Source organism: Brugia malayi (assembly GCF_000002995.4).
Source record: "Brugia malayi strain FR3 genome assembly, contig: Bm_v4_Chr1_scaffold_001, whole genome shotgun sequence".
Classification (NCBI taxonomy): domain Eukaryota; kingdom Metazoa; phylum Nematoda; class Chromadorea; order Rhabditida; family Onchocercidae; genus Brugia; species Brugia malayi.
The window spans coordinates 3406474-3422581 of record NW_025062475.1 but is presented as its reverse complement, the minus strand read 5'-3'; the positions used below and the strand labels follow the sequence as shown (position 1 = coordinate 3422581).

The 16108-nt window shown below is 29.9% G+C and overlaps 2 protein-coding genes across 2 annotated transcripts; both read right to left on the bottom strand.

The window, feature by feature from the left end:
* Positions 1-997: 997 nt before the first annotated feature.
* Bm9020 (Zinc finger, C2H2 type family protein) lies at positions 998-3769 on the bottom strand (the record flags this gene model as incomplete). Its single annotated transcript, XM_043076408.1, has 5 exons — positions 998-1269; positions 1648-1914; positions 2297-2563; positions 2893-3159; positions 3286-3769. 5 exons carry the CDS (start codon positions 3767-3769, stop codon positions 998-1000), a joined length of 1557 nt encoding a protein of 518 aa, XP_042932342.1.
* Positions 3770-11301: 7532 nt separating this feature from the next.
* Positions 11302-15818, bottom strand: Bma-let-721.1 (putative electron transfer flavoprotein-ubiquinone oxidoreductase,mitochondrial precursor, putative; the record flags this gene model as incomplete). The annotated part of the gene is made up of 12 exons (XM_043076407.1): positions 11302-11333; positions 11989-12123; positions 12646-12832; positions 13213-13430; positions 13528-13783; positions 13922-14041; positions 14131-14250; positions 14336-14428; positions 14639-14798; positions 14887-14981; positions 15069-15208; positions 15584-15818. 12 exons carry the CDS (start codon positions 15816-15818, stop codon positions 11302-11304), a joined length of 1791 nt encoding a protein of 596 aa, XP_042932341.1.
* Positions 15819-16108: the final 290 nt, after the last annotated feature.

Genomic DNA, 16108 nt, shown 5'->3' with positions numbered 1-16108 from the left:
TCTTTCAGATTTAAATAATCTTTGTTCAATGAAAATGACCCCAGCTTTAAAAAAATATTTTTTGGCTAAAAAAAGCAATGCTCAAATTGTTTCTATATTTTCGAATATTCAACCTTGAATCTTTACGTATCTCTGTTAAAACATGCTGTTTCCAATGAAATATAGGTTAAAAAAAAAGTAAAGATAAATATCACAATGTCATCAAAAAATTGTCCGCAGCATGTTGATGACAGTACCTTTCTATGTCACTCCTAATTTATGCCAGAATTGTGTATCTCTTTTTTCACTCCTACAATGAATATTTTCAAAGAACTAAACAGTTTCTTGTAGGAACAACCAATGAAATGCATTTTAATATGTCTTTGTGCATCGTGCAAAAGAATTTTATTTTATTATACCACGGACACGAATGTTTCGCAACTCATTTTTGCTCACATTTCACTTTCGGTTGACAAAGTGCTTAGGATTTTGCTAAATTTACAGAACTAACAGTATCTGCAATGCAGCGTTTCTTGTGAGTGTTGAAATAAATCTCAGAGCCGAAAAATTTGCCACAATTTTCGCATTGAAGTTTAGGCTTGTGGGTTCTCTGATGGAAAGAGAATGATGATTTGTGGTTGAATGTTCTCTTACAGCCGGATACTTTACATTCATAAATGAAAGGTTCAGGATGCGTTTTCCTGTGAGCCATATATTGACTGTAATTATTCATTTTCACAGTACACCCAACATAAGGACACTCGTAATTTTCCTTATCTGAAAAGCTCCCTTATGTTTATTTTTTCGGTTTTGTCATACCAATTTGTAGTAAATCTATGGGGTCATTCATACAGCAGTAGTTGTTACTAACTGGTTGTCGTTTCTTATGTTAAACCAACTAGGTTTTTTCTGTTGATATTGAATAAATATCGAAATACCTGTTTATTTTTGTATTTCTTAGCTGTGTATTCCACTTCAGGTAAACAAAAGTGTTTAAAATTTTGCCAAATTTGTGAAACTAACGTGGAACTTCCGCGCAACTCTTCCTGTGAGTGTACAAATTATTCATATAAGTAAAGAATTTGCCACAGTCTCTGCACTGAAGTTTAGGTCGGTGTGTTTGCATGTGTGTGCACAATGATGCTGCATTATCGAATGTTCGTCCGCAACCGAACACTTTGCATTCATAAATAAAAGGTTTGGGATGCGTTTTCTTGTGAGTTACGTATTCCTTGCGATTCTTTGTTTTCATTGTACATCCGACATGGGGACACTCATAATTTTTCTTATCTGAATTTACCTTATAACATTGTTTTTACAGTTTTATCATACTAATTATTAATTAATTTACGCAGTTTGGAACTAATCATAAAAATGTCTGTCATAATATACTTCAAATAACTTAGGTTACAATCTTTACTTGTTTCTTCATGTATTTAAACAAAAAATGTAATTGTAAATTTTCCGCTACGATAAGATCAGATCAAGTTCTCCATTCTTTACTGTTTATGTCCACAATTTCACGTAAAACCAGAAAACCTCTTAGGAAAGTAACTTCTAAATTTATTGGATTCTTAGAACAAGTACTGCTTATCATTTTTTATGTTGAACATAAACGAGAATAATCTATTTCTTTGTTTAAAATTTTGCTAAATTTGCGGAACTAACATGGAGTTTTCGTACAATGTTTCCTGTGACAGTTCAGATTATTCTTACAGCTGAAAATTCTGCCACAGTTTTCGCATTCAGGCTTAGGTTTGTGTGTTTGCCGATGACTGAACAACGATGATTGGTGATTAAATGTTAACTCACAACCAGACACTTTGCATTCATAAATAAAAGGTTTGGGATGCGTTTTAATGTGAGCTATGTATTCTTTGCGACTCTTCGTTTTCATACTACATCCGACATGGGGACACTCGTGATTTTCCTCATCTGAAAAATTCTCGTATAACATTTGTTTTTACAATTCTATCATACCAGTTGTTAATTAATTTACACAGTTTGGAAACTGATCATAAAAATGTCTGTCATAATATACTTCAAATAACTTAGGTTACAATCTTTACTTGTTTCTTCATGTATTTAAACAAAAAATGTAATTGTAAATTTTCCGCTACGATAAGATCAGATCAAGTTCTCCATTCTTTACTGTTTATGTCCACAATTTCACGTAAAACCAGAAAACCTCTTAGGAAAGTAACTTCTAAATTTATTGGATTCTTAGAACAAGTACTGCTTATCATTTTTTATGTTGAACATAAACGAGAATAATCTATTTCTTTGTTTAAAATTTTGCTAAATTTGCGGAACTAACATGGAGTTTTCGTACAATGTTTCCTGTGACAGTTCAGATTATTCTTACAGCTGAAAATTCTGCCACAGTTTTCGCATTCAGGCTTAGGTTTGTGTGTTTGCCGATGACTGAACAACGATGATTGGTGATTAAATGTTAACTCACAACCAGACACTTTGCATTCATAAATAAAAGGTTTGGGATGCGTTTTAATGTGAGCTATGTATTCTTTGCGACTCTTCGTTTTCATACTACATCCGACATGGGGACACTCGTGATTTTCCTCATCTGAAAAATTCTCGTATAACATTTGTTTTTACAATTCTATCATACCAGTTGTTAATTAATTTACACAGTTTGGAAACTGATCATAAAAATGTCTGTGATAATTTACTTCAAATGACTTAGGTTATAGTTTTTTACTTTGTTTTTTTTTTTATGCGTTTAAAGAAATAATTAATTGAAAATTTTCTGTGACGATAAAATCAGGAACTTCTTGATTCTTTTCTGTTTTTTTCCTATATAACGGATGTTTCTCAGCACATTGTTTCTCAGTACGTGCATTTCATTTCTGACAGCTAAACGTGTTTAAATCTTGTTAAATATGAAAAACTAACGTATGATTTTCGTGCAGTACTTCCTGTGAGTGCTCAGATTATTCTTACAGCTGAAAATTTTGCCACAGTTTTCGCACTCAGTCCTGGGTGCGTGTGTTTGCTGATGACTGTAGAATGATGATGGATTATTGAATGTTAACCCACAACCGGACACTTTGCATTCATAAATAAAGGGTTCGGGGTGTGTTTTCCTGTGAGCTATGTATTTCTTACGACTTTTCGTTTTCATAGTACATCCGATATGGGGACACTTGTAATTTTCTTCATCTGAAAAGCGCCACAACATGTGTATTTTGCAATTAACGCATTCCATTACTTCGTTTGGAATTATTTAATGTAATTTGAGAACTGATTATGAAATTAAATTGTGAGCGTATATTAAATTAATGTTACCTGTAATGGTAGGATTTTGCAGAACAAATAAGTCCAAGTTTTTTTCAGTAACGAGATCAGTTTTTATTTCGGATTTCTCAGTGTTTATCGAATTGCTACTGTTCATATTCTTGCCATCTGTTCTCGGCAATTCTCGCAACTGATAATTTCCTGTTGTGATTGGAACGGTTTCGATTTTGGAATCCTCATTGCTTCTATGTTTAGTTTTCTCCAAATCAGTAAAATCGAGGTGCGAAAAATCAGATGAAATGCTATCCTGCAAATTGTCAGCAGAATTTCCTAGTTTGCTGTTATGAGCATCCATATCTGAACCCAGAATCGATTCCAAATTGCTGTTATCAAGGATATTGAAACTATTTGAGAAGTACCCATTGCTACAGTCATCCCATATATTATCATCGATATCGAGGTTTAGTAGAGAGATACTTCCATTCTCAGCCGAAGCGATCCAAAGCAGAAAGCTGAACCAAATGATTTGTGTCATTGAAATGAAGAGCAAGATGAAATACTGAATTGTTGAAATGACAGAAATATTCGAATAAAAGTTTTTATCTCAGATTGGTTGGAATTAAACGACCAAAGGTCCAAGTGGTTTTTAATGTTTCATTCATATCATTATTCATACTTTTTCCCTTTCATTCTATTTTCCTGCTAAACTAATAGCTAATGAATCTAAAATCAAAACTTCCATTCGAATATTAATTTAATATTCGAAAATTAATCCATTCGAAGTGGAGACAAAAGCTGTGATTCAAATATTGACTTTGCTTCAAAAAATTTTAAATTATTTGTTTTGCAATTTTTGCTATTTGAATAACGACAGGTTTACTACGTAGGGAACTTTTCAGATAAGGAAAATTGCGAGTTATGTTGGGGTGCTGTCAAAGCGATGAATTACGACGAATACATAACGCATAAAAAGAACATATAACAATACACATCTCAAAAAACCTTTTTTTTTATGAATGTAAATTATCCGGCACAAGTTATCACTATGTAGGCATTTGGGAACCCACAGGTTTAAACCTCAGTACAAAAATTGTGGCAAAATTCTTTCAACATTCGCAAGAGGCGCTGAACCGCAGGTCTTGTTACGTAAATTTGACAACATTTTAAATCCTTTTGTCAACCAGAAATGAAATGTGCAAAAAAATGTTTTGCAAACATCCATGTCAGAAAACACATCGACCTCAGCCTCAGTGCAAACGCTGAGGAAAATTTTTCAATGTTGAGTATGAATTGAATGCTTGAAGGGTTGCATCGGAGCTCATCGTTAATTTCGATAGTCTATTGATAATTTAAATATGTTTGTGAATTTGAAATTAATGCACATGGAAATATGTTAAGAAATATCCGTGATCGTTGTACAGTAATACAAAATTCAGTAAATGGTGCGATGCAGAAAAAGCAATGAAAAGAAGCAGTTATTTTCTCTATTAAGCCAAATCAGCAAACTTTTCATTTCTTTTGGTCTTTTTTAGGAAGGTGACACCTAAAGTGTTCATTCTAGTCGTAACAGAAAGCAATCAACAATTCGCGAATACTTCAGAAGAAATACGATAAGGTGCGCAAGAATGAGAGGCTGCATGGCATTTCTGGTGCTATCAACAGAATGGTGCACAAATTTTACAATTTAATTGAGCCTTATATTGAATCTTTGCTAAAGTTCTAAGTAATTTTTGATAAACTTTTGTTTTCCTGAAAAGTATTATTCGACTTTTGTTCAATGTATCACTATCAGTGTAATGCTTCCAGTCAATTTAAATAAAATTTCGATTGTTAAAATTCCGTTTATTTCAGTTATGTGAGATGGAAAAGTATATGAAGAAATCTGAACGCTGCTGTATTAATGGAGCTGTATGTTAATACTATATATGAATGTGACTATTTTATAAATTACCAGCTAAGGGAACTCAAGAATTACTCAAACCTTGCGATGAAACCAAATGTATCTTCAGAGAGGCCTCAATGAACACTCGAGAATTTCTTTTAATTCAATAAAATCTTTTAATTCAATGAATTCAATAAAATCATTACTGAGCACGATCGAATCCCCAAAAGGTTAAATCACCCTAAAATCTTGGAACAATAAAAACTTAATAAAAAGGACAGTTTTACAAATCGTAGCATCTCAATGTGATCCAATAGGATCCCTTATTCCATCTATGATACAATTCAAATTCTTCAGATTTTATGGAGAAAAAACAACGCCTGGCATCAGCCTATAAACAAAAAAGATAAGGAAATATGAGAATCTTTAATAAGAGAATGGTTCAGTAGATATAAAGGAGCTACCAAGATTTGTGACACACCCTTTTCAGAGTAAACACAACTTCATGTCTTCACAGATGCATCAAGCATGGCAGCAATATATAAACACTCAAGGAATTAAAACATTCTTGATATTTGCTAAGTCTCAAATCGTATCAGTTAAAGGTATCATTATACACCAACTGGAATTAATATGAGCTACCCAATTTGTATTAAATCAGTTTGAACTCGAAAATGCACCATTGTTTCATTATGGTTATGGTCGGAATCTAAATATGTATAACATTGGATCCAGAACTCGCCGACCAAACTGAATTAAGAAATATGGTGGAAAGAACCATCATGGCTGAGAAAATAGGAGAACAACTGGTCGTAGTTGGAATATAACTTCGATGGAAATTTTGGACATGAAGAAAAAAGCGGAATTTTTGTCGCAATAGTTACTAAGGGAACTGTTATGAAAGGAAATTTCAAAGTTGTAGGCGCTAGTCGTTTTAGTAAGTGTAAGATTAGTAAGGTTAGTAAGAGTAAGAATATCAGCATGGATTCTTAAATTCATAAAAAAAAAAAAAAAACAATAAGGGAGAAATTCAATGGTTACAATCCTGACCAACGATACAGGATCAACTTATAACGGATGATTATAAATTAGCTAAAAACATATTGATTAGACAGTCGTAATCGGAGGGAATAATTGAAGAGATAAGACGAAGAAAGATAAGAAAAAAAATAAGACGAATGACTTCCTTCCATACATCTCTCTCTTCCCCTCTTTATATAACTTTTACATACTGCAAAGCTCCACTCTACACGAATTATCCTTCTCTATTCTTCTACTTATACTTAATTTCTGTATTCATTATGTATTCATTATTTATCTGTATTCATTATTCTGTATTCATGTATTCATTAATTTCTGTATTCATTATTTCTGTATGTATTCATTACTACTATATTATATTTTAGTTACCAATAAAGGTTTCCACTATCCTAACCTCTCCCCACAAATCTACATGAATTCTCAGAATTCACAACACATTTTAATTTAAAGTGCCACATCAAGTTATTCATCTTATTCGTACTTTACGAAATTATCACTGTATTGTTGCTATAGATAAATACATATATATTGTGATTGCCAGCAATAAAATCATTACAATAAATCCTCTATAATAACTATAATAACAAACAAAGTAAGTACTTGAGCATACTAAAATCCAATTCGACTTTAAGCTATAAATATCGCTAACCCCAAGTTCCATGATACTAACAGCTTTTAACTTGCATTATTTATCTGCCAAATAATATAAATGCTTATTAATCTGAAATGGAACACACGTAAAAGTGTATTACGAAACATCCGTGACCGTAGTAGTTCAGTTCGTTCCGAGAGGAAGAACTTCAATTAATTACTCACTTTCTTGGTACAACGTGACAATATCTGAGAGATTCACAACTCAGATGTAATTCAGGAAATACTCGAAAAGGTGTGCACCTGTACAAATCAAAAACGAAACAACCTATTCGGTGTTATTATCAGAATACACCAGTCAGTTTATATTTTCACTTTAACACTGTGATTTTTGATTACATAGAAATGGCACAAAATTTTTGATTGAAAGCGAGATGTAAACATTCGAAGTTGAATATTTGAACGCGGAAAGTGCTATTTGTAATATAAAAGCATACATTTATAAAAAAGCTAATAAAAGAATTTTTGCATAGTATTACTTTTTAATTAATTTTAATTAATTAATTAAATGACTTAAATTCAACATGCATAATATTGCTTTTCTTCCATTTCTATTAGACGCGGATAATTTTGTCTTTCTCAAATGCTTAATATATTCTGAGAAAATTTCTTATCTTGGTTATTGTATTTCTCACATTTATTAATGCTATTCATTTCCATGCATTTTTTATTGTACATTGTAAATATTACTATTATTCAAATATTTTATATTCTTTTCCAAATATTTCCTAATATTGTCATTAAAAATGACAAACAATCTTTAAATTTATTTTCATCAATCAATATTATAATCAGTTTAATGTGTTGGGTAACATCATTAGTGAAGTAGCATAATATGTAAAATTTTAGAAATAATTCAAAAAATGAATAGTAATAGCAAATTTTTTTCAACTTTTCATTAATTTTGATAATTTAAAAAGGAATTATAGTACCAGGATAAATACAATAATAATAATATAAATATAATAATAACAATAATAGTGTTGTTATAAAAAGTAATATTATTAATGAGACATAGCATAATTAAAATTATTAGCACAACAGCAATTATCTCAATAATTATTCACAAAGTCAGCGATTTATTTAAATTTGTTTGTAACCAAACATTTTATAGTTTAAATATTAAAATAGGCTTTTGTAATTAAGTTTTGCGCAAAACTTCATCAGCGAAATTAATAAAACTTTCAATTAATCAGGGTTTTAATTCATTTTAAGGAATAAAAATTAAATTTTATTTCAAATTTAAATTTTGAATTTTTTAAAAATTTCAAAATTTGTAATGGTTTTTGCATATTAGACAAGAAAATTGATTCTAGATTATCAATTTTAATTTTAATTAAGTGCCAAAACTACTAAAAATAGCAATTTTTTGAACTTAATTGATTATGCTATATGCATTGTCCCAGAGCTGGTCATATATAGAGTGGTCATTTTATAGTTTAAATATTAAAATTCGCTTTTGAATTAAGTTTTGCGCAAAAATTCATCTGCAAAATTAATAAAACTTTCAATTAATAGTGGTTTTAATGTGAGTAATTTAAAAGATTTGCCTTTGTCACCTCCTATTTTCTCTAATAAAATGATGTTAATTAACTGTTAGCTTATCGTAATGAATTTGCAATAGCGCAGTAATAAATTTAAATTTACTCATAATAAGAAATGTGATTGAAGACATAACTTACAATTGAAACAAAATAGCTGTAGAATTATTCATGCTTTTAAAACTAACATTTCAATGATACCATGTGTTTAGCTAAAATTAAATTTAGTTTGAACATATTAAAAATTGCTATTAAGATTCTAATGATTTTGGAAAAGCTCAACAGATTTTCTAAATATTTAATAATTGAACGAAATTTAGTAAAATAATGAGATGAAAAAAAAAAAAACAAAATGATGAAAAGAGTACAAAAAAAAAGTAGCTGAAATCTGAAAAATCCATGATTACAAAAAATATTTTACACATAAACAAAAAAAAAAAATAAATAAATAAAATTAAAATAAAATAAAATAGAAGTCGATACCACCTGAACATATGATAGTGTAACATTTGCAATAATAAGTTATATCTTTTATTTCAATACTATTAAAAATAATTTGCCGTACTGCTTTTTTTTCAAAAATTGTAGTCTTATTGATTAATGAAAATTTAATTCTTCAAAAAATAATTAATAAACGATTTAAATTTAGCTGATGGGAATTTTTTTCATTCAGCTAATCACTTTTCTAGTATACATTTCAAATTATGATAGAACAGTAAAAAATTTTCTTTGCCACAAATGTTATCAGTTGAAATTAGGCCAAGAAAAGATAGCCAATTTTGAAATTTATTTAATTTATCTTAAATACTTCTTTTTCATTCAATTAGACTTGAATAAAAGATTGGACAGAAAAAAAAAGAGAAAACGCAACAGCTTTTTGAGTGAAATTCCGAAATTAATCCTTAAAAGCTTTATAATTTATTTTATAAATCAATTAATAGACCATATCATTCTAAGTTCATACTTTAAAACCTTTGAATTTAAAGAATTTAAAAATGAATTTTAATATTTGATTAAAATTTTATTCAGCAAAAATTAGCAACACTGAAGCTATATCATTGTATTTACATTGTCAATCAAATCAGTAATTTAATACGAAATAGCAATAGCAATCATATTTTAAATCATGATTAGTTATTTCTAGAATATTTTTGTTTCTTCTTCTTCTATTTTTTCTTTTTCAATCATTTTGTCTCAAAGATCAATTGAAAATTAAAACTTTTAAAGAGAATGACTAGATATTATTTATCAATTTAAATCTCTAACATACGTTTACAACTATTTACTGAATTATGGAAGAATCAAAAGTTTTATTTTTTTGATTCTTTTATAATTATTTAATTACTTAATAGTTTTACTTAGCTTTTGGCAAAAAGAGTAAACAAATTATAGTCCAAAATTAAGAATAATAAGATGCCAAATTTACTCTCTCAAGCCTAAAGTATCAATTAGTTAGGTAAATTGTTCAACCTCATTTATATATGTCAACAACAATTAATAATAGAATTTTTCCATTGCATATTAATGGAAGGAAGCATTAAATTAATTTTATTTAATAAAACAAATCAAAGAAATGTAAAGAAAAGATGCTGTTACGTCATTTTAAGCATTCGTTATTTAGTCGCACTAATAATTTAGTAAATGATCACTGATCGTATTTTAATTAAACTATGTCTAATCTTTTTATTCTTTATGAAATTTTACAAATTATTTTAAATGAAAATGATAAAGACATAGAGACATAACAATGAAATATTATTTTCAGTTTCTTTATTTTTTTCATGGTTAAATTAAAGAGTGTCAGCCAATCAACCTCTCTTAAACTAGTTTCAATTAGTTATAACGATATTACACATCTGTTATTCACTATCAGTCATAATTAATTATATTTGAAGAGCAAGTCTATCTTAACATCACTACCAATAATAATGATTATTATTAATAATAATTAATAAAAATAATAACTTTCTCCAGCTATTCCATGCCATTTTTTTTTTAATTTGCTAGCAAGATAGCTCCTCAGAATCAATAACATAGATAACCATAAATCTTCAATAATAATAATGTTTTCAGAAATTTAAATGAAAAAGATTATCAATTGCATACACTGCAAAAACTAATAGTTAGCTAATTCCTAACTTCTTCGGTGTACATTTGAAATAAGCTACTTAAATCACACCGAATTTTGAATCTAAAAGCATTGTTTGATATATTAAACTAAACAGCGCTAGGTTAGTTGATCGTCATCGATAATTAATTAAGATCTGTTTAAAAGAAATGGGCAATCTAATATTTCTTACTGTTCTTAAATCTGCTATCCTGTTTGCTAATAAATAATTCATCATCCCTATTATGCTTTTAGAGACAAATGAACAAGTTTTAATCTTCCGAGACAATTTGCACAAAGTAATTTGAAAATACAATAGAAATCATGCTTGAAGCTTACCAGAATACAAAGTTCAAATCAATAAATAAGAAAATTCCATAATGCAAGCAATTATCATATATAAGTTTAAAGTTACAGTAAGTTTAATACCAGCAATTTAGACAGTGAAATGCTAATCAGAGCAAAAACATGACTTCCGTAAGGATATTCCACTATTTCCTGCTATTATCTTCCAAATCATAAAATTACGTCTAATTTTATTTCTACAGGACAACTGCTAAATTTGAAGCAACGATTTAAAGGCACTCGTCTCGAAGAGATTTACAGACTAAACGTAATCAGAAGTCTTCTATATACTACATAAAAAGAGAAATAACTAAAAGACAACAAAGTTCGGTAATGAAAGACCGCATCAATAAGAAATAACAAAATATATCATACTGAATCAAATTTAACCTAAAAGCAGCAAAAGCACCGGGATACAAATTGATCGTTAAAATTGTATTCAAAATTTCTCAAAATAAAACTGAAGTATTTTAGTCAGGATATCTCAGTAATTCTGACCATTACATCCCATTGTACTTCGGACCATTGCCTCCTGAAGATCGGAAAGAAATAATTTTGCTTATCTTGTAAATGTGTTTATAAAAAAGTGAAGATCATGTACAAGACAAAAAACAAGTTGTAAAAGAGATTTCTTCAACCTTCATTTCCTAAAAATGTAATTAGTTTTCATAGAATGAAGAATTGTCATTTTTATGGATAAGCACTATCTACTATCCATATGTAACTCAAAAGATTTAAATATTTTTCTCAGATATATGTGATCTTTATAGCATCTATCATGAAACATTCACTAATAATTAATGGTAAATTACAAGTTAAGCATTTTATTTCAAAAGACTCAAAGGAAGAGATTGAAAAGAAGTTAATACACTACTCATCGCTTGAGGAACTTTCATTTCAATTAGTTTTAGGAGTGTTTTTGTGTAATATCATCATTCTTATTTCTATATTGATATATAAGATTTATTACAAATTAATCTACGTTAATAGCGCATTACAAATATATTTGTACGATTCTATGCATTATTGCAAAAAATGAGAAATAATGTACAAACACATTTAATTTCATTATGGATGAATTTAAATGCCTTTATTGTTGTGTATTAAGCACTTTCAGACTTTCAGATGCTACGCTGCAAAATTTTTTAGACTAAGAGAATACGAGGACTTAATATCGACAAATTTACCTTCTGGTGCAACCCATTGAATATTATTGCGTGGTTCCTTGATATCACATGTTTTACAGTGAATACAATTCTGGAAATTTATTTGAAGCCTTCTTGTATCGACTTTAGTTTCGCATGGCACATATTCATAAACACCTAAACATTGCAATAGTGTTAAAATAAATATTTGCAAAGACCACAATAATTCCATCATTATTAGGGCACTATCCTTTAATCAGAACATATTGAATCAGCCACTAAAGAAACTTCAAAAGTTTATATATTTTCACTACTGATGTCCAGAATCTGTATAATCGAAAATGAGAACAGCATGAATTATAATTATTAAAATTACAAAAATTCTACACCAACTATTAAGGTCCTAAAAATAGTAAAATATAAGACATTTTTTTTTTCTAGAATTATATATTATTTAATATCCTTATTATTATATAATATATTATTATTTAATATCTTTCATTTTTCTAGAATTATATATTATTTAATATCCTTATTATTATATAATATATATATTATTATTTAATATCTTTCATTTTTCTAGAATTATGTATTATTTAATATCTTTTTGATTTTAAACATAATTAATATCGTGTTTCGCTAGAAAAAAGCCAACAGTATAATTAAAGATTACACTAACAAATCAACGAATTTGCATACCTGCCGGACAGAACCGTTCAGTCATGCCAGCAAACCTACGCCATGTAGTTAACTCAGCATCGGCATCATTTCTCAATAACAGATGAGAAGGCTGATTTTCTTCATGATTTGTGCCAGTCAAAGCCACTGAAGACAGAATATCAAATGTCACTTTGCCGTCAGGTTTCGGGTAGTTAATAGATTTCGACTGCAAGTAAAACGACCATGAACCAGATCTACATAATTATATAAATAATTCTCTAGGAGATATGAATCAAGTTACAAAGTATTCAAAAAAAGAAAAATAAACTTCTTAACTCAGACCATTATTATAAAAATTTGAATCTGTGATCACAAATGCATCAAAGAGACAATTAAAAGTGTTCTTAACTCTACTAATTTCAAATTTTGAGTAATAATATTGTAAATAGTATCACAGAATTTACTATAATTTGACACTCGCATCATAGGACGGATGGAACAAATATCAAATAGAAGTCTATACGGTGTGTGAAAGTCAACTAATTGATTTTTGATTTAAAAGTAACATTTTGAATCTTGAAATATTAATTGCTGCAAAATACTTACTTTCCACGCTGAATCTGTCTGAAACCAGTCTTCAATTTTATTTTTGAAGGTCCATGGTTCATTTCCACGTAGTAACATATAAAAAAATGCAGTATAAGGTAAGCCAACTATCCATCCGAAACGACTACTGAAAGACGGACGAACATTGCGCATTCGTTGCATTTCTTTAATTACGTAGCTTTTGTATAGTTCTGGCTCGAAATCTTCCGGAATTACTGCTGAAATCTCGGAAAAAAAAAAAAGTAAAAATAAACAAATGAAATTAAAATTCATTGTTGTTGTAATGTTTGGGACAAATAATCGAATAGGCTTTACTTCGTGTGTGTGGACCTAGATCCTCGAATATTGCTTCCGCTGCGATCATACCACTTTTCATGGCATTATGAACACCTTTAATCTTTGCTGGATTCATCAGCCCTGCTGCACAACCAACCAAACATCCACCAGGCACAGTTAGCTGAGGTACTGTTTGATATCCTCCTTCATTCACTGTTCTAGCACCATATGCAATTCGCTCCCCACCTTCGAGATAATGACGAATGGATGGATGAGACTTGAACAACTGGAATTCCTAAAAGCAAATTTTCAAGAAGAAAGAAGGAGTAAATTTTAAAATTAAAAAATTTAAAAAAAAAAATTTGAGATCACAATAATAACCGAATAACCTATCGTTTACCAAATCTTCATTCATTTCATGAAATGGACTTACCTGATACAAATTTGTATGAGGATTCTTGTAATCTAGACCAATTATAAGGCCGAGAGAAACAAGAGGCTGACCATTGTCTTCGATGTGATACATGAACGATCCACCATGGCTTTGAAGATCCTAGAAAACATTGTATAAATCACTATTTTTAAGTTAGTTCGTAAAATATCTTTAACAACAAAAATGTTTGAATAAAAATTCAAACCCACCAGTGGATATCCGATGGTATGTTCCACATAGCCAGGAGTGTGCTTTGATTTATCTATTAACCATAATTCTTTGAAACCAAGACCATAAGTCATTGGATCGCATTCTTCTTGCAAGCGGTACTAGGATTGAAAAAAAAAAAAAAAAAATGCTTTGACGTATTTGACTAAACTGTAGTTTTAACTCAGGATTACAGAAAAAACTTACCTTTTCCATTATAAAATTGGAAAGATGTCCACGGCAACCTTCAGCAAATATTGTACATTTTGCTTGCAATTCCATGCCCCGTTGAAAATTTTTCTAAAAACGATGGAATGACTTAAATACAAAACACGAATAATCTTGTTATAAGTTTTTTGTTTTTAATTATTTAATAAACCTAATATTGCAGTTGTTCACTTAGTATATTTTATAAAAACACATTTCAGATTCCAAATTCTTTACCATCTATGATCTTCGCTGAGAGTCAAGTAATTATAAACAATCAGCAATATAAAGGATTCAAAAAACCTTTGGTGCACCATCCTTCATTATTCCAACGTCAGCTGTTGCAACGCCCTTTACACTTTCATCTTCATGAAATAGAATTTCCTGAGCCGCTATTCCCGGATAAATTTCTACTCCCAATTCTATTGCTCTTTCGCCAAGCCATTTCACCAGATGGCCTAACCTATATTTCAAATAAATTCAAGTGCACGTTCATTTTATGTCTCAGACAATCGAAATTTGAAAAGTAATTACAAATAAACATAACTTACCTGACAATATAGTTCCCTATATTATCAAGTGGACTTCCGCGAACAAAAGGTAATCCATATCGACCATTTCTTGTCAAAATCGCCATCGACTGAGACTATAAAAATTGGAAAACGGATGTAAATTTTTCCGAAAAAATAAGGATATATTGAAAAGAGATGGTTGTAAACAAAATAGTACTTACAGTAACTTTCTGGTAGACAGGAGCACCCATTTCTTTCCAATTCGGAAAAAGTTCATTTAAGGCTCGAATATCAATCACTGCACCAGATAATGTGTGCGCACCAACTTCAGCTCCTTTCTCAACCACACAAACGCGAATATCTGGAATACTATACTCAAACACTGAAAATCCAAAACTGAAATATTCCTATACGGTAAGTTTTTGATACTTGCACAATGGTGCCGATGAACTGGTTACGTTTGTTCAAACAATTATGGCAAAAGCAAAAACGAAACAGATCTCACTATTACTATGAAGTAAAAGTATGGTGAAAATAATGACGATTAAAAGGTGCCAATATTTAAATAAAGTAAGTACGAAACAGTGAGTAAGATAGAAGATAAAAGAGAGAACTGTTGTGGAAGGTAATTTCAAGAAAACCAATGCAACTCTTTAGTCGTTTACCTGGAAATGAATTTTGAAGAAAACAGTTCAAAAAGAAAAGTCCTAGAAACATTATCTAAAACAACACTAACCAATATTCTTCTCTTTCGAAAGTTGCTTAAAACGAATAGCCGATGATAAACCAGCTGGTCCAGCACCCACAATAACAATATCATAACTTTCCACTTCTCGTTTCATATCAATCCTAGCCCAACGAACATCCTTTTCTCTTGGACATTTTAGATAATGCGAAGTGACCCATTGACCATTTACCACATGTCGCAAGCTTTTTCCTGCTTGAAATGCACATCGCAATGTTAGATGCATCCGTTTCCTGAATGTTGTGATGAAAAAATAAAATCAATATCTGTTACTTGGGGAATTGAATATTTCAACAGTGATACAGCACAAACTAGTTGCTGTGAAATAAAGCACTGTTGAAATGAAGATTAATCACTTTTATTGCCCATTTTTTTTTAACTGCTTAATGGTAGAGAAACAAAGGGAAGGAAATACACGGCAAAACGATACTTTCAATACACGTACGAGAATTACTTACTAATTTTTGCAATGCCTTTCTCCCCTCTTTATCACTTGACATACACAGCTATTATGTT